General features: G+C 42.3%; 1 protein-coding gene across 1 annotated transcript in view; it reads right to left on the reverse strand.

The window, feature by feature from the left end:
• Positions 1-24,402, reverse strand: part of LOC146172107 (uncharacterized) — a 40,778-nt gene extending 16,376 nt beyond the window's left edge. Inside the window, exons 1-2 of the mRNA XM_084585967.1 lie at positions 24,323-24,402; positions 8,287-8,523 (exon numbers count right to left, since the gene is read on the reverse strand). Of these exons, the coding sequence (XP_084442093.1) occupies positions 8,287-8,523; positions 24,323-24,402 (317 nt within the window). The remainder of the gene's footprint in view (positions 1-8,286; positions 8,524-24,322) is intronic.
• Between the last annotated feature and the right edge of the window lie 410 nt (positions 24,403-24,812).

A 24,812-nucleotide genomic window follows, 5' to 3' on the forward strand; every position in this document is an offset into this window, starting at 1 on the left:
ATGCTTAGAGGTCAGCTGGTACCAGGTAGCTTACATTACTGGTGGATTTGGGCATATGGTACGCTGTAACTTCATTCTGAAGCATGCTTTATTTAGAGATTTCAGGCACGCAATGGAGCAGATGCTCGAGACCTTACTTTATGGGATAATTCTCTATGTCGTACATATGTCTCGATCAGCAGTTGATCTTGAAAATACGTGCTACTAGTTATGTGTCACAAATTCAACCAGTTGTACGCGTATGAAACATTAGGCTTATATCTTTCAATGTTCTGACTGTTGCCTTGCAATAATTGATGATGAATCCTGTATGGTACATAGCATGGAGTCATTATCAATTATTACATTATTAGTACGTATCTATACTAATAATGTTTTGAATGACGGTGCCTCAACCTTGCGAACATAGCCTGAATTGGTGTGTCTCTAGGAATCTCTTGTATCTTTAGCTCTAGGAAGGGCTAGAGCACAGGACCTCCTTTGCTTGTTCTATTTGCTCTATTTAATTTGCATACAGTATAGGCATATAACGTAAATGGCATATTTGTGAGGGCATTATGATAATCATGGATAATTAGACAACTTATCTGATTATCCACACCTGAGAATGGACTTTTTTTCCAACAAATTTAAATCCTTAGAATCACAAACGACTGGTTAAAAATACACTATTTTTGCTAAGCGTCTTTCACAGGTGTCACACATCTCACACATGTATTGCAGTTTGACTGCTTGCTAATCATTCAACCAAAAACAGTGGAATAAGCCTTGCATATAAGTTATGATTTCGCTGCACACATACCGAATTATGTTTCAGTAAATTGAGAGCATGCCATTTTCTTTGTCATTTTGTGAACTGCAAATTTCTCGTCTCTGTTCGCTGTGGCAGTTTCTGGCCGTGAATCTATGCGGTGAATCTAGATGAGGCTGTATTATCGGCTTCATGGTAGCAAGGCTCTTCCATGTGGTGTATTATAGCTGAAATTGACAAAAAGATAACACATAGCTTTTGGCAAGAATTTTCGTCATGAGCGCACGGAGGCTCGGCAGCAGTAGCAGGCGGATAGATGGATGGATTATAGGAGCGTCCCCTTTGAAACCGGGTGGTAGCAGTAGCTGTCATGCTCATTATTCTCCCTATATCTTAATTATTGATTTAGATTGGTTAACTAAACCATCATTCTATTTATTAAATTTTTGTTTGTACATTACTAATATTACGTCACTTCTCTGCTTTTAAGCCACCAATCTTCCAGATTCACCCGGCCACTGATATCTAAACCCCAGAGCTTCAGGAACAGTAACTGCACCTGAATCAACTTCCGGATGGATATCATTACATTCGAGTATATTATGGTCAATTGTTTCACTGGAGTTACCACATACAGCACATGCGTCATCTTCATTGTTAAATTTCTTTTTGTAGCTGCGTGTTCTAAGGCACCCAGATCTAGCTTCAAAAAGTAGGCACTGCCTCTTGAATTATCAAAGAAAGCTTCCTTCCTGATCTGCATTTTCCACTGTCGGTATAATTCCACGCTGTTTCTTTTCCATCGAATTTATCTAATTTTTACTTCTTTGTTTTTCACCTGTTGCTTAATGCTCTTTATTTCTCAGTCCTTGTGACTAGCATACTTACTAGTTATAATGTGAAATCACCTAATGAAGCACTCAACATTTACACTGTTCCAGTATTAATGTTTTGAATGTGTGGCTTCATGCTTTCTTTTTTTTTTATCTTTCTGCAGGTCATTCCCTCAGACATGTGTCAGCAGATGGTCATCTTGGTTTCCCGTGCCTGTTTGAGAGTACCGGTTGGGTTCAGTGACTGTGGAGTCCCTTTCCACAGGCAATTGTAGCGAGCCCAAGTGCAGTAAATAACATATTTTAATGCAGTAGCATCAAAGGCCCTGTTATACAGAAAATCTGGTAATGGCATTGTTAGTTAAAAATCACGGGCATGGCTCTGGCTGGTGGACAACTGTCCAGTGGACAACTGCCCAGCCCATGGTTATATTCAGAAAAGCAAGTAAAGGGCAATCTGATTTAGTGTTGTTTCAAGCACGCTGGGTTTTCTAAGCGAGAAGATGCTGGTTCGCCCAATGAAGAGAGTGACGATTGCAATGACTTGTCTAATACAGATAGTATATTAGACAATGAAGGGGAAGCACTCTGTGTGCGGATGAACGACATCGCTGAAGACGACGGTAGCTGCAATTTCATGGACTACATGAATGCAGAATGTGATGTGCAAATGTCGTATGCGGACTTCGAAAGAGATCACTGACAGAGGACATTCCGACGACGATGATCCTGATGCTGAACCTGCCCGTGCACAGGTTTTAGCTGCGGTCGTAGAGTCGCTAAACGTCGTGCGCAGTTTTGTGGAGTGTAGTGGTGGTAACAGTGATATGCTGTGCAATTTGTCAACTGGAGGACATGACACGGTGCCGCAAACTACGGTGCCAAGCAGTCGCGCATCGATGACTACCTCAAGTGAACATCTAAATAAAGGGGCTGTATTGATGAACCAAGGTATCGTGCAATTGTTTTTCATTTTTCGTCCATTTTTGATAATTCGACACCCCGGTTAATTCTAATGTTTTTCGCGGTCCCAAGGACTTCGAATTAACAAGGTTTTAGTGTATATTAGGACGTGTTTGTATGGCTAAAAATGGATTCAGTCTTGTGCTGATGGTCGACAGGAAAAGAGCGATAGTTGGGTGCAGTTATAAGATTTATGTGCTGTGACTGAGTATAATAAAGTGTATGAAAAAGTTAGCTGTGGTTTAGCTTGTGGTTAAACCTGGAGTTACATGATAGTAATCTGCATGGCAATGCTTAGGGTTGGCCAGAAAGTAAAGACATTTCTTTTGCACTAAACAGTTTACTCTATGGTTTAACCTTTATGCTAGAAGGGAATCACTTCACATATGAGCACCCCTTTTGTCTCATCGTTGACCATTCTCATTCGTGCGTAGAAGACTTCTAGTACTATGACATCATCTCTGCATCGAACTCTGGGGCACACCGCAGTCACAAAGTTCGAATCAACCTTTTGCCCTTGCAACTCGTTGTTGTTCGACTCTACCAACTACTAAGTTATGTGTCTCTTCTTCTCTGCTTCTGGCTCTTTTTCATCTTTTCTAATTCTTCCTTCCTTCTTTTTCTTTTTTTTTCTTATTTCTTTGGACAGGCACGGCAAAATGGTGAGACTGTGGCCAATGTAGCTCTCACTACAAAAAGCTTAAGCACAAAAATTTCTACGCTGTGTTAGAGAAGGTAAGAAAGGTTAGATTTCATTGCTGTTATACTTGCGATAGAGTTATAATTAGAGCTGCGTTATCCTGAACAAGCTCCAATACAATGCAAAGGGTGGCATGATGAGGGTTCCAAATAGGGGCAGCATTGGAATTTGGGAAGAACAAGTTTTATAGGGAATTAAGTTTAAAAGGGCTGGGACATTGCTGAAGTTTCGGAGTAAATAACCTAACTTCTGGTTAGTGCTGCTAATAATTAGTTCGATGTGCGGCTTACAGGTTAGTGACGGGGATATAAGTGCACCCAAAAACCAGTAGGATGTTAGGGATTGAATCGGAATACGGTTCAGAGTATAGGAAGAAATAGTACATTTTTGTCTGTAAACTCATTAAAGTGCACTTAACAGGGTTTAATTGCATTTGCCACTTATTGCACCAAAGAGTGACATTATACAGGTCAGCCTGAAGGCAGTGTTGGTCTTCTTCAGTATTATATCATGATATAAACCTGCGCTGCCCTGCCATGCCCTACCCTGCCCTCTACCTACCTATCAACCAGTCTCTGTCTATCTGTATATATATATATATATATATATATATATATATATATATATATATATATATATATATATATATATATTGTGAGCCTTCCGGGGATGTTCTTTAATTTGTACATGCCATGATCTTCCTCTTTCATTTGTACATACCATCATCATCGTCCCGTGGCGCCACCTCCGGCACGCGCCTGGGTTTTGTCATCGGATTAAAACGCTAGACAAGGCATCGCTGGCCTTGCCGTCACGACCTTGCTGTCTCAACCTAGCCTTCTATCACACGATATATATATATATATATATATTGCAAGGAAGATTATACAGCGCCGACACAAACGATGATGAAGACTGCTGGGTTCCTGGCCGATCAGCTGGCACACGCACGGGAAGCTCGGTCTGTCTTTTTCGGACGAGATTGTGCTTCGCTCTACGATCGTCTTGTGTCACCGGTCACCATCTCCTGTCCTCCGATCAACCCCTAATAAACCCCTCTGCATTTGATGGAGGTGCCAGGGTACGACTTTTACACAGTGCACAGTCAGTTGCCCTATTGTCTGGAAACATGGGGTGGTACATATAAAACATACCTAGATCCTGTTTCTCGCCTTCAAAAACGAGCCATTCGTATAATAACTTATTCAAATAGTACATACCCCAGTAAGCCACTCTTTCAGCAGCTTCGCATCCTACTGCTATCAATGGCATATAAACTGAAGATAGCTGAAATAGCAAACATTGTAATAAAATCTAACCCCTGCCCCTTAGTTTATTTAGATTACCAAAGAAACAAACAAGATCTGCAAATAACAGCCTAACAAATAACAACCACCTTGTTATAATATGTACGGCCGGAGACTTCTACAATATTGTGGAGCCCATGTGTGGAATGAAGTCCCAAATGAAGTTATAACTTTCCGGCATCTTTAAAACACTAATTTCCACGGGAATGTCGGAATGAATTATATTGTGTGTGCTAATTTTGAAGTTTTTCATTACGAGGTCTGGAGTAACATAGTACTTGTTTTGTATTTGCACCCATAACTAGCCGTAAAGGCTATGGGTCCATTCAACCAACTGTTCGTGTAGTTTCTCTGAACAATATTAAAGAAAAAAACAAATAAAAAAAATTATTAATTTCACTACATCAATTGAAACTTTAGCTGCAGCCAAAACAATGTGCAGCCACGTTATGTGCTTGTCTTGGTAGCATCAATGCGTGGTAGGCATGCTTGCTATACATGTTATCAGTGCCACTCAGAGCACGAGGATTAACAAGGCAATTATATTGTAAGATTTAGTGTATTACTGGCTTTATTCTGCCTCACACAGTTTAACAATCATTGTTAAATGAAATAGTGACAAATGAGTAAGACAAATGTTTGAACGTTTGCTGTAGTGTGATAGCAAAGCCTTTCTTACAGGCATGTTGAATTTTGAAGATTCTCCGAATTCCCTTTCCTTACCTGGGCCTATAAGAAATTGCCAACACCGCAAAGCTGGCTTTTGCCTTGCTGGCATTCCTAAGTGCAGGCATCAGATCACTTCACACTGCTAAACGTAGGGGCTGCCATTTGTTTTTATTTTTGTTTTCAGATTTTCACCCTGTCCGAGTGCTTTGAAAGTGCCCGGCAGGATAGCCACGTCTTTCTCTAACCTTGCTCCATTTGTAGCAGAGCTGTTATCCTCTCCATGGGGGCACACCACATGCCTATCCATGTGCTGCAGGCAATGCATGCTGTGGAAATATCTGGCCACCTTTGCTCCACAATGATGAGCATTAACCGATGCAACACTGTGCCGGTTCAAAATGTGCCGCCAGAGCTTTCTTAAGCCACAAAACAGAGGCAGCATTTTGTACACAGTCGGTCATCGGTAGCGTGTTGCACGCGAGATACGTGCAAGTCAAGAACATGGTCAGAGCTTGGCCGTTACTTAGGGTCACCGCAGTTTCCTATCAATGAGAAAGTTCAGTCTTTACAGATATACATGCAAAGCAGTTCACCATATGTGGCTTCTCTCACACTTTTTTTACATTCAGTTCTATGGGAAACCAACCAAGTGGTATCACACTGCTTATATTACAGTAAAACCTTGTTAATCCGTAGTTGGCCGGAACTCAGAAAAAGTATGTACTAAACGGTACTATGGCTTAACAGGAGTAGCGTCAAATTATCCACTTACCAGCCAAAAAACAAGTGGAAATAGGCAGTAGGTTTAAAAAAAAATGCAGCTTTTATTTTGCACTGCAAAGTTGGTAATCTTAGTCTGATGCCGCGGTGCTCCAGCAGCGACAACAGCAGTTATACATTCAACCTTCCATTGAAATCACACGACGATTACTGCCGAGCAATCCAAAGGTTCAAACATGGATAATGCTATGGCTAGGACAGGCAGGCACACAAGCTGCGCGAACAACCGAAGTGCGGAGCGAATCAAGCGAGCACCACCTGCTAACGCGGCCGTTGCCTTACTGCGTATTATGCAGGAGTAACCTGTATGTTTCAGGTTAAAGAACACACCACACCTTTCAGCACAGTTTCAGTGTCGCATTATAAGCATGAAGTCCCTACATCACAACCAGAAAATCACAAGTGATGATTGGGCTGTGGATCTGCTGGCAGTGCTTTTCCTATAAGCATCAGGCAGACTAATATTATGAACCTTCAGTGGATACTGGAAAATCGTGATCAATTTCGCTTAATGTAATGAGAAGAGGAAATAACTGCATGAGTGTGAATGAAAGTGTCCCAGGATCAACCCTATCGCATGGCGCCGGCGCGATCTCCTGACACCTCGATCAGCGATGGCGCCCCTGGCAGCCGCTCTTGTCTTGGGCGGCAGTTTCATGACCGTTAGAGTATTGAAGGACTCTGCCGTGGCACACTACTGCGTGTGGCCAGTGCATACGTGCTCACTTGTCCCGATGCAACAGGTCTATATACTGACTTCCAGCATGTGCGCCATCTATGGAGTCAAGGGGATCTGGGTATGAGCAGTGGAACGTGCGGTGGCAGATGATAACTGATTGCTGTACATTTAAACTTTCTGTGATGAAGGTTGACGGTGGACATAATGAAGATGCCATCCATTAACACAAGATTGTGGGCCCTCCTGTAACAGGGTTACTGACACTGCTTTCACTTCTTTGGTCCAAAAGGGAGATAAGATTGGCAGGACCCTCTTTAACAACATGGGCTGGAAGGTCACATTGCTTATTTATGCGACATTGATGTTGGTGTAAGTGAGAAGGGGAGAAAGCAGGTGGATACTGATTCATCCCAACAGAGTAAAGTGACGCCTAACATGGAAAAATGAGGGAACGTGTGCAACGAAGCGGAATGCTTGTGACACATGGACGCATGTTCGTGCATCAGGCATCGCTCGGACAAATACCAGGGGTTATACCCTCGAGAAACATGCAAGTTAATACGGGCAGTGCACTCTACATCTCAAGACACTTTACGCTGCACAGTGCTAAATGAGAGAGCAGAGTGCCCTTGCAGATAAGAAATTGGCAACTATATAAAATATTTAAAAAGAAATATGTGCACTTCCAGGTCTAAAGTTCAGAATACTGCTTTCTAATATAGCAGAACACAAAAAAATGACTAAAGTTTGATATCGTCCCATTAATAGGAGACTGCATATCAATAAACATCAGATACAACAGAAAATGGCTTCGGCACAGTGCCAGAACAAAGCCTAATTTGAAAGTTGCATACATATTTACATCATGTTTTTGTTATGTGATGCCTTGCTTGTAGCTATCTTAAAACAATTACTCAAATAAAGATACCTACAAAACACGTATGTCAACCTGTATGCATATCATTTACACAATACGTTCTGTGACGAAGAAATCACTGCCCGCAAAGCTACAGACGGCTCTCGAAGTTTATTCTGCGAACGTACTCTCACTCGAGTGCACTTATGTTATATTGTTTAACAAATTCAGAGTGCACTTTTCGTGAGAGACACTCCCCACAAGTGCACTTTAGTTTACGGGCTTAAATGGGCTATTACTAAACATGACTGGAACCAGCATTTCGAAAAGCATCAGCTCTCAGTGAAACTAAAATCCCCACAACCATAAATATGTAGCATATTCTGAATTTCAAAATGCCACACGCAATACTTCTATGTGCTCCTCTGATCACTTTTTCAGTTGCACGATATTCATTTTTGAATTTTTAAACATTATTTTTTTTCTATATTCAGCTTCAAACCTTTGTAATCCACTTCCTTTTTTCATATTTTACACCTTGGTACTACCCAAGCTGTGTTTGATTAGCTACTTTTCTTCTTTTCGCTCTTCTTGTGCGAGTACTTACAACGTATTCTCTTCTCATTCACCTTTCATACTTTTCTTTTGCATACCCCTCCCAAAATATCTCACGTGCATCAGGTTAGCAGTTAAGGTAAAAATGAAGTAACTAAGCCATGTGCAGACCAGTTCAAAATTGAACCCCTACCTGGTGGTATTGTAAGACCAGTTGAACCACATCGTAGCTGGCCACTCAATTATGCAGTCCATCTGGTATATGGGCCCTTCGTAAAGGTTCTTCACCACCTTCCTGTACACATCACTGAGCACAAATGTTGCTTTTTCATCACACAGGGGTGCCTGTTGTGCCATAAGATACCAGTCATGACTCTCCTCCTCATCCGAGATGAACAACGACAGCTGGAGCTCCAGCTGCGATGGTGTTCTGCACAAGCAACAAGAAATCACAGCACAAAATTGAGTGAGGAGCAATGTCAAACCGGTCAGCCAAACTGTCAGCCTTTCTAGGGACACCAAAGAAAGACTGAAGCTGCAGCTGACAAACAGATTGCTGTCATAGAAAGCAGTGATGAGTTAAGCTAGGTAATGTGAAAAAAGAGAGACAGTGGCATCACCTGCCAAAACCACTTTTTACAAGAAACTAAGATCACATTACTGCAGTTTTTTTCATTCCAGATCTTTGATGCAAGGTCACTGCATCATTTCCAAATGATGATAGGGATCACAAGCTTGGATCCCGTGGCAGAAAAGAAAAAAAGTGTTCAAATTTTAAGCATAATTTAAGAAGGAAAGAAGCCAACAGTCGGCGAGGCCAAGGAAAGCATTGGGAATTGTACTTTGTCTTTCTATTTTTTAATTTTTACTTGGGTAATCACAGAAATAACGCATCCTCCGAATAACGCGTCCGGTGCTCGGACGCGATATTCGGAGGTCGAGGGTTCGGTTCTCACCATCGGCACATTGTTTTTTCTTCTACTTTCAGTTTAATTATCTTTCCCCTGAACAGATTCCATTACTAACTTCTGTGATTACCCAAGTAAAAATTAAAAAATAGAAAGACATAAAGTACAATCCCCAATGCTTTCCTTGGCCTCGCCGACTGTTGGCTTCTTTCCTTCATGTATTATAACGAGCACCCTCATTTCCCCTTCATTTATGTGCTTGTAGCTTACGGGGGTCTCTGTTCTAGCAGTCTTGAAGCCATTGGTAGCATAAGAGGGTTCTAGCACAGCTTTTGTCCTCGCTCTTGATCACGTTCTACGTGACACTGGCGGTAACACAGGACGTTCCACGTCCGCCGCTATGGTTGAGGGTGGCGCTGGTGAACACTCTCAAGGTTCGTATATAGACAACATTAATAATCAAGAAAGTAGCAGGGGGGACAGCGGCCGATGTAGCTCAGTTGGAAGAGCACCGGAAGCAATATTCGGAGGTTGTGGGTTCGGTTCCCACCATCGGCACGTTTTTTCTTCTACTTTCAGTTTAATTATCTTTCCCCTAAACAGATTCCATTACTAATTTCTTTGATTACCCAAGCATAATTTAAGTTACACAAAACTCTATAACATCAATTTCTTTTTTTTATTTTGCCATGAGTACAAAACAAATTTGGCGAGCTGCCCTGAATGCCAAAATAATAACTGTCAAGAAAACAACCTGACCATAGCTAATACTCATTTTCAACAGCACAAGAGGCACCTGTACACATGGACTTCACCAGACGGTCTGATCAGGAATCAGACTGATTATATTCTTTGCAGGCAGAGATGGAGAAGTGCTACACAAGCAGTAAAAACAAGGCCAGGGGCCGATTGTGGCACTGATCATCAGCTTCTTGTTGCCAAATTTAAGCTTCGATTGAGGAAAACACAGAAAACTAGAAGGCCTTTCAGGTATGATCTGGATCAAATTTCATCAGAATATGCTGTGGAAGTGAGGAATCGATTTCAAGAATTAGATCTAGAAGACAGAGAGCCTGAAGAGATGTGGACTGATGTTTGTGATATAATACAAGAAGTTGCTACTAAGGTAGTTCCAAAGCAAAAGAAATGCAAGAAAGCAAACTGGTTATCTGAAGAGGCTTAGCAAATAGCTGAGGAAAGGAGGATGGCAAAAGTTATGGAGCAAAGAGAAAGATACAAGGTTCTCAATGCAGATTTTCAGAAAATAGCAAGAAGAGATAAGAATGCCTTCCTGAACATACGGTGCCAAGCAGTTGATAACAACAACCAATTGAGGAACACAAGAGCTCTGTATAAGACAATCAAAGATATTAAAGGAAGCTTCTGCGCTAAGCTGGGCGTGATAATGGAAAAAGAAGGCAGGGACCTCACTGAAGCCTCAGAGATAAAGAAAAGGTGGCAGGAATACACAGAAGAACTGTACAAGAAGGACCCGGACGTGCAAACACAACATAAGACGGTTGTGATTACTGATCTCGAGCTGGGCATCCTGAAGAGTGAAGTTGAATGGGCCTTAGCCAGCCTTGCTAAGAATAAAGCTAGCAGAATTGATGGCATTCCAGCTGAGTTGCTTCAAAACCTCAACCATGACGACGCTGTTAACATTCTGTATACATTATGTCAACAAATTTGGAGAACCCTGCAGTGGCCACATAATTGGAGGTCAGTTTACATCCCCATTCCAAAGAAAGGCAGTGCCAATGATTGTTCCAACTAGTGCACGATCGCACTTATTTCGCATGCTAGCAAGGTGATGTTGAAAATTCTCCAAGGTAGGCTGCAGCAGTATGTGGATCGCAAGCTTCCGGACATGCAAGCTGAGTTTCGCAAGGGCAGAGGAACTAGAAACCACATTGCCAACCTTAGCTGGATCATGGATAAAGCAAGAGAGTTCCGGAAACCCATCTACTTCTGCTTTATTGATTATGCGAAATCGTTTGACTGCGTAGATCACAGCAGATTGTGGCAAGCTCTCCAATAGATGGGAGTTCCAATTCACCTCATCTGTCTCCTCAGGAAGCTATATGAAGGGCAAGGGGCAATAGTCAGAACTGGGCATGGTCTTACTGATTGGTTTCCGATTGAGAAAGGAGTGAGAGAAGGCTGCATACTGTCGCCCTGCCTATTTAACCTATATGCCGAGTGCATCATGATGAAGGCCAAGTCTGGACGAGTCTTCAGCTGGAGTGAAGATTGCTCGGAAATGTATCAACAACCTTAGATATGCGAATGATACCACTTTAATGGCAGAAAGTGAAGTGGAACTCAAAAGACTTCTGATGTGCGTACAAGAAGAGAGTGAGAAGTTAGGGCTTAAACTGCACATTATAAAGACAAAGATTATGGCGTCTTGCCCTACCAAGTAATGGAGCATCAAGGGAGAAGTGGAAGCTGTGACAGATTTTCTCTTCTTGGGCTCCAAGATTACCCCGGAAGGAGACTGCAGCCATGAAATTAGGAGATGCCTGCTTCTGGGAAAGAGAGCCTAGTAAAGAGCAGAGACATTACACTGCCAACCAAGATCTGTATAACTCGTGCTATGGTCTTTCCAGTTGTGATGTATGGATGCGAGAGTTGGACTGTGAAGAAGGTTGACCGCCGAAGAATTGACGCGTTTGAATTGTGGTGCTGGCGGAGACTCTTGAGAGTTCTTTGGACGGACAGAAGATCAAATCAGTCAATATTGTTGACCACAAACCCTGACTGCTCATTGGAGGGTCAAATTCTAATGTTGCAGCTCAGCTACTTTGGTCATCTGATGAGAGGAGAGGAATCGCTGGAGAAAGATTTGATTTTGGGAAAGGTTGAGGGTCACCGGAAAAGGGGTAGGCAGTGAACGCGATGGTTAGATGGCATCTTCGAGGCGCTGCAGATGAAGTTATGTCATGTTAGGAAGATAGAGGGAGACCGGAAAGCGTGGCGTGATATGGTCCATAGGGTCACTAAGAGTCGGACAAGACAGAACGACTGAACTGCACTGATAACAAGAGCCTTGATGCTGTGTAAAAGCAGAAAGCTCTTTAAAAAAATAACAGCGCGAACAATGGGGATGAAGGCTAGAGAAACACAGCACAAGTATCCCCGTTGTTCGCTCTATTACTTTTTTTTTTAAATATATCACTAACTCGCCCGCCTATCTATTGTGCAGAATGATCACCACGAGCATGAGCAGCAGAAATATTCTTTTTAAAAGTGTCCTTATCTCCGTTCTCAGCCATGTCTGGACACTGCAAACTAATATGCATTTAACATGGTCGCAGATATTAAATATATTTGCCAGTGCTTGGCAGAACAATGGCAGTGAAAGCTGGATCAGTTTGGAAATTGAGCACCGGTACAAGAACTGTTATAATGCGTGCATCATTGTAACAGCACCACATGGCATGCAACTGAATAGCTCGTGTACTGTACATAGTGGATTACAAGTAAGCCTATATACTGTATATGAAAAGCCCTAAAAACATGACAGCTCACACAAAGTCAGGCCAAACTCTCCTCCTCTCTTATTTACTCTTAGCATGCCTTGAACAATGTCATCATCCTCATCATCAGTCGGAATATACCAAGTGCAGGGACACTTGGTATATACCACAGCAGCGGACATGGAATGTTATGCGTTAGCATGATTGTCACATAGAAGGTCAACTGGCGGGAATGGGAGCTGGTAATAACTGTCTTGTACAACCTATGATAATGTCCTCATTAAGCTAACCAGCAAACAAAATGCAGAATAACTAAAGATCTCTCCTGTGCTCTTTCGCATCAATTACAGTGACTGAGGTAATGATTCCTCCCACATTTCCGGAAGTAGAATTGCACCTAAAATGATTGAGGAAACCGAGCACATCACATCAACAATTACGAGCCATTACAATTACAAGCCGACACATCTTATAGCATTTGATTTTACTGGTGTGCAAAAAAAAACACTGAAAGAACAATGTCTACCTGTTCTAAATGCAAAATCGCTTCTCCTGTAGAGCCTTGCATGGGTGTTTCTTATATGAACTGAAGCTACAGGCAATTTTCAAAGATAAGAACTGCAGGCATACAGAGGAAAGAACCTTAAATCTCCTCACCTGTAAAAGAGCTCTATGCACGTTACACTGCGCTAGAAAAACAGCTACTTTTTAAATTTAGGCACACCTCAACAGAAAGGTTCTTCAGAAGATCACTCTTAGGCAAGTCTGCGTTCACATCTCCACTGTATGGATTTTGAAAACAAAGAAACAGATAAGGTGTTTAGCTCCAGTCCTCATGACTTCAATACTTTTCTTGAGATGCCCGTATGTGGCATTCGTATATACAGCGAGGTTGACTTCAGACATGGTAGTTGTGGAAAAGAACACACACAAGACTGGGTACAGGATGAGTGCGAGCACGACAAATTTTCCCTCCCTGTCGGCATTCATCAGATGTAGGTCTTACTTCCTGAAGAAATGAACCACAGCTACCATTCGTGTTGCATCCTTGCCAAAGAAGGCTTGACAACAGGTCTCGACAGAGCATCTATGCCTTAATGGCCCCTCTGCTGGTTTTCGATATCTATTTTTGTAGCCACTCTTTGATTCACCTCCTTGACTCAAGAAGTCAGATACGAGAAAAAAAATAAAAATTTCCAAGTTTATGCTTCAGAATTACTGCTCCTGTAATTTATTTGTGTCAGGTGTCCTTGACACAGTTGTTATGCATGCAGTGAGATGGGATACAAAGGCTCACGTTCAGACAATACTTTTTTTTTTCTTGCAATGCAACGCAAAGCTAGCTTGAACAGTTTTGCGCATGTAATAACGTTTTTCAGTCACTGGGACTCGCCGCAACGTTTCGACGAAGTGGATCACTTGAAAGACGCGGGCGAGCTGCACATACACGAAGAAAAATTTGGAACATTCAACGGATTACACTCTTAACCCCAAAACTTGTCATCATTCCAAAGTGGCACGTGCCTCCAAGAAAGAACAAATGCCTGCCAGTTTATGCAATGGAATTAGACCTAATTAAGCTAACCACCACTGCAGTTTGACAGAACAGCAGACGACAGTCATGAAGATGCACGCGATCAGGCCACACAAGTCTGATCATGCATTCAGCAAATCGTCGAAGTGTCCAGAACAGCATCATGTTGTAGAAAGATATTCATGGCTGAAAACCGTACCACATGAATGAACATAGCCATCAACAGTAAAGCGACCTGTGCTGCATAAGCGAACTGGGCCGAGTGCTTCGACCGACTATCGGTAGCCACGAGACGTACCCGACATAGCGCCAGCATGCGAACGCGATGGTGTGCGGGAATGTAGGTAGTCATCAGGAAAAAAACAACGCTAGACCGTATGCAGCAAGACAACTTACGTAACAATGAATTATTTACAGCACACAGCTTGCGGGAAGCAACAACTCATGACGTGCACAACTGCCGTCATTTTCGTTGTGACACGTAAATGGAATGCGCAAACGTGCACACGTAGCGCAGCACCTTTCGCGCGCAAGGTGCACGCGCAACACGCTGTGGAATGGCTGAGGTAACCGTCCTTGGAACAATTCGTATGACGTAATGATCACGGCAACAAAACGACAAGCAAGAAAACAGTCACCAGCACTGCAAGACGCAAGAAATTTGCTGTAAACGCTGGTTTTGGTTTTGAAGGCAGTCGTAAAATGTTCTCTTCGTTAAACCGTTTTTCGCGGCATTGCAAACAAGGCTGCTGGGATATAATGCAGGATGAACATGCAATTTCGAGAAATGCACGAAACTTTTTGAGGCGCAGTTGTTTCAGCCTTTCGTGACACGACTATGTGTGCAACGGAATACTGCTGCGACACTGGCACCTCATTTAATTCATATGTGCGATCCAAATTTTGGATCAGCTGCAGTGCATTGTTCCGGAGAGTTCTCTAGAGAACACGGAAGCGTTTACCGCAAATAATGTCATTTAAGGACAGTGACTGGAAATGACTGTGCTCTGTATTAATTGTAGCGCTGCTTGATAGTAGCACTGAAGTAAATATGTATGGCGCAAAAAACATTACTGCTATAACAATTCATTTATTTCACCATATATATGATAGGAGCTCCTGAGTAAAAATCTTGTATGGAACTCAAAATGGTGCATTGTAGATAATGACTGCATGTGTTGTGTGCATGTTAAGTGGACTAAATGATCGCTGTTAACTGGGGCACTCATGTTGGTTAGAAGTTTACGAAAAAAATTCATCTACGGAAGCCCTCCAATGAATGCAGTTATTCATCCTAAATTAGTGTGCCTTGCTCAGAACAGCTGTTACAGTTCATGGAATGGTAATGGTGTCGGTGACAAGACTGATCAGCCTGCTCAAGAAAATGGTGTGACACCAATGACAACAGTGAGTCATTCTATTTTAGTGCTTTCAGGCATTGTACATTCCCCATTGTTCTGAACCCCAAGGCATGCTGCTAAGCTTGTTGCGTAGGGCACTCAGCTACTATAGGGCAGGGAATCTGGGTTTGATCCTGGCCAAATGCAGTGCGAACCTGTATGTATGATATCGGTGCACATGAAAGAACCTCAGTTGGTTAAAATTATTCGGAGCCCTTCACTGCGGCATGTCCCTCATAGCTTGGGTTGCTAAGGGCAATAACTAAGCCCCATAATCGGGTCAACTCGTTGCCAGCTTTATGGGTATCTCACCGGAAGGTCTACTGTGCACACCTTCAGTAGGGACATTACTAGTACTATACTATACTATACCCAGTACTATACTAGTACTATACACATACAGCAGAGCCTAACTTATAAATTTTGAAAAAAATACTCATGAAAGGCCCCTATCAGAAAACAAATCAGTAAAGCTTATGTACCGTCTTTGCCAAAAGTAACCAGGCTGCTCCGAAAGCTGGCGGAGCAAGCAAGCGGCCGTGTGGCGGCATTGCGCTCGCTGTGGCTTATCGGTGCTCGTCAGCTCCGAGGGTACAATAGCTGACGTAACTTCGCACCCTCACTCTCGCCCGTTGGATGATAAAAACTAGGCGCGTATGATGTGTGGGCTGCGGTTTTACGTGTGCGAAGCCTGGTTGTGCCCAGCGAGGGCGCTCAGTATAGCGACGGGGCTATTCGCTCTTCTTGGCAACTGCGGGAAACAGAAAAACAGGTGATAGTAGACACAGTGAGCTCTTGTTCGTTTCTAGGACGAATATGTGCTAGGTTTGCCAGACAGTGTCGCCCTGAAATAAGGGTTCCGCGAGCGGGAAAGCAATCATGTGCATATAATGGGTAAGCGCGAGGAAGGTTTTATTTTAGTTTACTTAAACCAAAACTTACCTACAAGCAAGTGCAAAAATTTGTTACAATCAATCATTGCACATATTTTAAACAGTCACCCCGAGGGCTAACACAATTTCGCAAGCCTAAAAGAGAGATAAGGTGGCTTGAAAGGGTTCACAAGCTTTTCCTAGTTACGACCTGTAATGTGGCACTACGCAAGGCACCTTGAAGAAAGCATATTGAAATTTCGAGGTGCGATGTACAGGCGCATGGAACACACAGGAAAGCGCAATTCTGCTGGTGCGTTTCAGCAGCGGATTACAGAACACAAGCACGTATAATTATACAGCGAGAAACGGGACATATTATCTGCTTCAGGGCAGTTGCCATGAAGAGCGAATAGCCCCGTCGCTATACTGAGCGCCCTCGCTGGGCTCTACCAAGCTTCGCACACGTGAAACCGCAGCCGACACATCATACGCGCCTAGTTTTTATCATCCAACGGATGAGAGTGAGGGTGCGAAGTTATGTCAGCTATTGTACCCTCGGAGCTGACAAGCACCGATAAGCCACAGCGAGCGCAACGCCGCCACACGGCCGCGCGCTTGCTCCGCCAGCCTTCGGAGCAGCCTGGTTACTTTTGGCAAAGACGGTACTGTGGAAATCCTACTATACATCATCATTTTGCTAGCATGTTAGCACTCATGGGACAAGAATGCGCAGCTGGTAGTTCCAAGTTGTCGAATATTATATAACGTTGGTATTGTTGCTGTAAAATTTGATCAGGCAGGAAGGCAAGTGCAGCTATACATTGTGCCTCATCACATTTTTATATCAGGTGCTTTTTTGTTACATGGTGTACAGCTCCAGCAGTGCAGGCCAGAGCAGGTGGAACCACACTGATCGAGTGTTTTATTCAGTCAGGTTTCACCGAAGGGGACATTTTGGAAAAGGGTGCAAGTTAGACAATTTGTGGGCCCTGCTCTGCCACACTATCCATGTGTGTGGCTGCTCAAGTTAGTGATGAAGCACACTGAACCAAGAGTGCAGGACAAATCGCAAAGGTAGGAAGACAGCTATCGACAAAGTGCATGTTTCTGGAGCATGATTAAATGCATATGAAATGAGCAAACACAAAAATAAAACAAAATCAAGACCAAGAGTGCAACAGAGACCTGTCTTTTATGTATCAAGCTGGGCAATGTTCTGGTAAAAGAAAGGAATTGAAGGTTTGGTAATGCAAGATGCCCTTTGCATTGCCCTCAACAGCGACCTGTTTCAACAATGTGATGTACGCTGAGGTACTACTTCAATTCATGGACATGAAAAGTTTCCCCGGTATGCATTATTACATATGAAGACTGAGGTGGTATCATGCATTAACAAATGTTTGGTTTCTTTGTTGTGCCACGAGATTGATTATCTTTATTCATGATTGGCAATTGTCCGTGTTTTACTCTCGGTAGTCATCAGTTTTTTTTTTTTTTTTTGTGAATTTCCTCTTTGCTATGCATTTAGTGTGCTCACATAGTAAATGGCTTTGGTTAGTATCATTTGGCACCAGGCGCATTGCTTAAGATGCTTTGGCTAAGCGAGTGACTTTGTTTAGCCTTCCTTACTTGCCTAACTTTGACCGGCTGACAAGCAGGAGAGTGTGCAGAACTGTTGACATGTCAGGATTGGCTGCGTGTTATTCTCTCGACTTGTTTTATTTTCGTCTGTGTTGTGTGCCCATTGCAACGGTAGTCTTTAGCATGAGCAGGATTTCCGATGCAGTATTGCTGATGTTCACAGTGCTTAGCCAGAATTTAAAGCATACAGGAAAGTGAAGGAAGAAAGCTGTCCATCAGCAGTGTGGTAGATGCATCTCATGTCCTTATCGACAATCTGATACTCTTCATCAAGGGCTTGAAAAAAAGTCTTATGGAAGTCTTGAAAGCTGCAATATTATTGTAAAGTGGTGTGAAATTGTAAAAGGCTTAAATGTAAAAAAAGGCTCACTGGCCCTTTATGATGAGATGCCCTGGCATATCCAGTTTTGCATATCTTCTGTTGGTGTGCAGTACTAGACTTCATTTCATTAAATACCCTAAAAGAGATAGTAAAATTATGGGACATTAAACCATACAAACCCAATAGTAAAATTAAAAAATACATACCCATAGTTTCAGGAAAGCTTTTACATCTGCGACGAAGTGATGTGAGCAAGTGATTAGAGCAACATTGTCTGGAACGCCATTCCGGACTGCATACAGATATTGCACAATGTTGGTGAGGAGCATGTCTGGAACCTTACTTTCCTAAGGTTGTTTGGCTTTTGCTGTTTGCTTACAATATAAACAAGATGGAGATAGCACCCAAATATATCTAGACTTCCAGATTTGTTATAAGGTGGAAGGTGGAACAAGTCCTCCCGACTTGTTGCTGTCGGCTGAAGAAATTTAGTCATAGGGCACTTGCCCTCCAGTGCCAGCTCATGGTAGGTGCTAACACTGAGCTGTTAAGGAAAAAGCTGCCAAAGGCTCAACAGCTTGATACTTGCAGAACACGCCTCGGTAGCCTGCCCAGTAGCTGCATGCTTAGAGGTCAGCTGGTACCAGGTAGCTTACATTACTGGTGGATTTGGGCATATGGTACGCTGTAACTTCATTCTGAAGCATGCTTTATTTAGAGATTTCAGGCACGCAATGGAGCAGATGCTCGAGAACTTACTTTATGGGATAATTCTCTATGTCGTACATATGTCTCGATCAGCAGTTGATCTTGAAAATACGTGCTACTAGTTATGTGTCACAAATTCAACCAGTTGTACGCGTATGAAACATTAGGCTTATATCTTTCAATGTTCTGACTGTTGCCTTGCAATAATTCATGATGAATCCTGTATGGTACATAGCATGGAGTCATTATCAATTATTACATTATTAGTACGTATCTATACTAATAATGTTTTGAATGACGGTGCCTCAACCTTGCGAACATAGCCTGAATTGGTGTGTCTCTAGGAATCTCTTGTATCTTTAGCTCTAGGAAGGGCTAGAGCACAGGACCTCCTTTGCTTGTTCTATTTGCTCTATTTAATTTGCATACAGTATAGGCATATAACGTAAATGGCATATTTGTGAGGGCATTATGATAATCATGGATAATTAGACAACTTATCTGATTATCCACACCTGAGAATGGACTTTTTTTCCAACAAATTTAAATCCTTAGAATCACAAACGACTGGTTAAAAATACACTATTTTTGCTAAGCGTCTTTCACAGGTGTCACACATCTCACACATGTATTGCAGTTTGACTGCTTGCTAATCATTCAACCAAAAACAGTGGAATAAGCCTTGCATATAAGTTATGATTTCGCTGCACACATACCGAATTATGTTTCAGTAAATTGAGAGCATGCCATTTTCTTTGTCATTTTGTGAACTGCAAATTTCTCGTCTCTGTTCGCTGTGGCAGTTTCTGGCCGTGAATCTATGCGGTGAATCTAGATGAGGCTGTATTATCGGCTTCATGGTAGCAAGGCTCTTCCATGTGGTGTATTATAGCTGAAATTGACAAAAAGATAACACATAGCTTTTGGCAAGAATTTTCGTCATGAGCGCACAGAGGCTCGGCAGCAGTAGCAGGCGGATAGATGGATGGATTATAGGAGCGTCCCCTTTGAAACCGGGTGGTAGCAGTAGCTGTCATGCTCATTTTTCTCCCTATATCTTAATTATTGATTTAGATTGGTTAACTAAACCATCATTCTATTTATTAAATTTTTGTTTCTACATTACTAATATTACGTCACTTCTCTGCTTTTAAGCCACCAATCTTCCAGATTCACCCGGCCACTGATATCTAAACCCCAGAGCTTCAGGAACAGTAACTGCACCTGAATCAACTTCCGGATGGATATCATTACATTCGAGTATATTATGGTCAATTGTTTCACTGGAGTTACCACATACAGCACATGCGTCATCTTCATTGTTAAATTTCTTTTTGTAGCTGCGTGTTCTAAGGCACCCAGATCTAGCTTCAAAAAGTAGGCACTGCCTCTTGAGTTATCAAAGAAAGCTTCCTTCCTGATCTGCATTTTCCACTGTCGGTATAATTCCACGCTGTTTCTTTTCCATCGAATTTATCTAATTTTTACTTCTTTGTTTTTCACCTGTTGCTTAATGCTCTTTATTTCTCAGTCCTTGTGACTAGCATACTTACTAGTTATAATGTGAAATCACCTAATGAAGCACTCAACATTTACACTGTTCCAGTATTAATGTTTTGAATGTGTGGCTTCATGCTTTCTTTTTTTTTTTATCTTTCTGCAGGTCATTCCCTCAGACATGTGTCAGCAGATGGTCATCTTGGTTTCCCGTGCCTGTTTGAGAGTACCGGTTGGGTTCAGTGACTGTGGAGTCCCTTTCCACAGGCAATTGTAGCGAGCCCAAGTGCAGTAAATAACATATTTTAATGCAGTAGCATCAAAGGCCCTGTTATACAGAAAATCTGGTAATGGCATTGTTAGTTAAAAATCACGGGCATGGCTCTGGCTGGTGGACAACTGTCCAGTGGACAACTGCCCAGCCCATGGTTATATTCAGAAAAGCAAGTAAAGGGCAATCTGATTTAGTGTTGTTTCAAGCACGCTGGGTTTTCTAAGCGAGAAGATGCTGGTTCGCCCAATGAAGAGAGTGACGATTGCAATGACTTGTCTAATACAGATAGTATATTAGACAATGAAGGGGAAGCACTCTGTGTGCGGATGAACGACATCGCTGAAGACGACGGTAGCTGCAATTTCATGGACTACATGAATGCAGAATGTGATGTGCAAATGTCGTATGCGGACTTCGAAAGAGATCACTGACAGAGGACATTCCGACGACGATGATCCTGATGCTGAACCTGCCCGTGCACAGGTTTTAGCTGCGGTCGTAGAGTCGCTAAACGTCGTGCGCAGTTTTGTGGAGTGTAGTGGTGGTAACAGTGATATGCTGTGCAATTTGTCAACTGGAGGACATGACACGGTGCCGCAAACTACGGTGCCAAGCAGTCGCGCATCGATGACTACCTCAAGTGAACATCTAAATAAAGGGGCTGTATTGATGAACCAAGGTATCGTGCAATTGTTTTTCATTTTTCGTCCATTTTTGATAATTCGACACCCCGGTTAATTCTAATGTTTTTCGCGGTCCTAAGGACTTCGAATTAACAAGGTTTTAGTGTATATTAGGACGTGTTTGTATGGCTAAAAATGGATTCAGTCTTGTGCTGATGGTCGACAGGAAAAGAGCGATAGTTGGGTGCAGTTATAAGATTTATGTGCTGTGACTGAGTATAATAAAGTGTATGAAAAAGTTAGCTGTGGTTTAGCTTGTGGTTAAACCTGGAGTTACATGATAGTAATCTGCATGGCAATGCTTAGGGTTGGCCAGAAAGTAAAGACATTTCTTTTGCACTAAACAGTTTACTCTATGGTTTAACCTTTATGCTAGAAGGGAATCACTTCACATATGAGCACCCCTTTTGTCTCATCGTTGACCATTCTCATTCGTGCGTAGAAGACTTCTAGTACTATGACATCATCTCTGCATCGAACTCTGGGGCACACCGCAGTCACAAAGTTCGAATCAACCTTTTGCCCTTGCAACTCGTTGTTGTTCGACTCTACCAACTACTAAGTTATGTGTCTCTTCTTCTCTGCTTCTGGCTCTTTTTCATCTTTTCTAATTCTTCCTTCCTTCTTTTTCTTTTTTTTTCTTATTTCTTTGGACAGGCACGGCAAAATGGTGAGACTGTGGCCAATGTAGCTCTCACTACAAAAAGCTTAAGCACAAAAATTTCTACGCTGTGTTAGAGAAGGTAAGAAAGGTTAGATTTCATTGCTGTTATACTTGCGATAGAGTTATAATTAGAGCTGCGTTATCCTGAACAAGCTCCAATACAATGCAAAGGGTGGCATGATGAGGGTTCCAAATAGGGGCAGCATTGGAATTTGGGAAGAACAAGTTTTATAGGGAATTAAGTTTAAAAGGGCTGGGACATTGCTGAAGTTTCGGAGTAAATAACCTAACTTCTGGTTAGTGCTGCTAATAATTAGTTCGATGTGCGGCTTACAGGTTAGTGACGGGGATATAAGTGCACCCAAAAACCAGTAGGATGTTAGGGATTGAATCGGAATACGGTTCAGAGTATAGGAAGAAATAGTACATTTTTGTCTGTAAACTCATTAAAGTGCACTTAACAGGGTTTAATTGCATTTGCCACTTATTGCACCAAAGAGTGACATTATACAGGTCAGCCTGAAGGCAGTGTTGGTCTTCTTCAGTATTATATCATGATATAAACCTGCGCTGCCCTGCCATGCCCTACCCTGCCCTCTACCTACCTATCAACCAGTCTCTGTCTATCTGTATATATATATATATATATATATATATATATATATATATATATTGTGAGCCTTCCGGGGATGTTCTTTAATTTGTACATGCCATGATCTTCCTCTTTCATTTGTACATACCATCATCATCGTCCCGTGGCGCCACCTCCGGCACGCGCCTGGGTTTTGTCATCGGATTAAAACGCTAGACAAGGCATCGCTGGCCTTGCCGTCACGACCTTGCTGTCTCAACCTAGCCTTCTATCACACGATATATATATATATATATATATTGCAAGGAAGATTATACAGCGCCGACACAAACGATGATGAAGACTGCTGGGTTCCTGGCCGATCAGCTGGCACACGCACGGGAAGCTCGGTCTGTCTTTTTCGGACGAGATTGTGCTTCGCTCTACGATCGTCTTGTGTCACCGGTCACCATCTCCTGTCCTCCGATCAACCCCTAATAAACCCCTCTGCATTTGATGGAGGTGCCAGGGTACGACTTTTACACAGTGCACAGTCAGTTGCCCTATTGTCTGGAAACATGGGGTGGTACATATAAAACATACCTAGATCCTGTTTCTCGCCTTCAAAAACGAGCCATTCGTATAATAACTTATTCAAATAGTACATACCCCAGTAAGCCACTCTTTCAGCAGCTTCGCATCCTACTGCTATCAATGGCATATAAACTGAAGATAGCTGAAATAGCAAACATTGTAATAAAATCTAACCCCTGCCCCTTAGTTTATTTAGATTACCAAAGAAACAAACAAGATCTGCAAATAACAGCCTAACAAATAACAACCACCTTGTTATAATATGTACGGCCGGAGACTTCTACAATATTGTGGAGCCCATGTGTGGAATGAAGTCCCAAATGAAGTTATAACTTTCCGGCATCTTTAAAACACTAATTTCCACGGGAATGTCGGAATGAATTATATTGTGTGTGCTAATTTTGAAGTTTTTCATTACGAGGTCTGGAGTAACATAGTACTTGTTTTGTATTTGCACCCATAACTAGCCGTAAAGGCTATGGGTCCATTCAACCAACTGTTCGTGTAGTTTCTCTGAACAATATTAAAGAAAAAAACAAATAAAAAAAATTATTAATTTCACTACATCAATTGAAACGTTAGCTGCAGCCAAAACAATGTGCAGCCACGTTATGTGCTTGTCTTGGTAGCATCAATGCGTGGTAGGCATGCTTGCTATACATGTTATCAGTGCCACTCAGAGCACGAGGATTAACAAGGCGATTATATTGTAAGATTTAGTGTATTACTGGCTTTATTCTGCCTCACACAGTTTAACAATCATTGTTAAATGAAATAGTGACAAATGAGTAAGACAAATGTTTGAACGTTTGCTGTAGTGTGATAGCAAAGCCTTTCTTACAGGCATGTTGAATTTTGAAGATTCTCCGAATTCCCTTTCCTTACCTGGGCCTATAAGAAATTGCCAACACCGCAAAGCTGGCTTTTGCCTTGCTGGCATTCCTAAGTGCAGGCATCAGATCACTTCACACTGCTAAACGTAGGGGCTGCCATTTGTTTTTATTTTTGTTTTCAGATTTTCACCCTGTCCGAGTGCTTTGAAAGTGCCCGGCAGGATAGCCACGTCTTTCTCTAACCTTGCTCCATTTGTAGCAGAGCTGTTATCCTCTCCATGGGGGCACACCACATGCCTATCCATGTGCTGCAGGCAATGCATGCTGTGGAAATATCTGGCCACCTTTGCTCCACAATGATGAGCATTAACCGATGCAACACTGTGCCGGTTCAAAATGTGCCACCAGAGCTTTCTTAAGCCACAAAACAGAGGCAGCATTTTGTACACAGTCGGTCATCGGTAGCGTGTTGCACGCGAGATACGTGCAAGTCAAGAACATGGTCAGAGCTTGGCCGTTACTTAGGGTCACCGCAGTTTCCTATCAATGAGAAAGTTCAGTCTTTACAGATATACATGCAAAGCAGTTCACCATATGTGGCTTCTCTCACACTTTTTTTACATTCAGTTCTATGGGAAACCAACCAAGTGGTATCACACTGCTCATATTACAGTAAAACCTTGTTAATCCGTAGTTGGCCGGAACTCAGAAAAAGTATGTACTAAACGGTACT

This window comes from Amblyomma maculatum, unplaced genomic scaffold (assembly GCF_055883805.1).
Source record: "Amblyomma maculatum isolate TAMU_Amacu unplaced genomic scaffold, ASM5588380v1 scaffold_13, whole genome shotgun sequence".
Lineage (NCBI taxonomy): Eukaryota > Metazoa > Arthropoda > Arachnida > Ixodida > Ixodidae > Amblyomma > Amblyomma maculatum.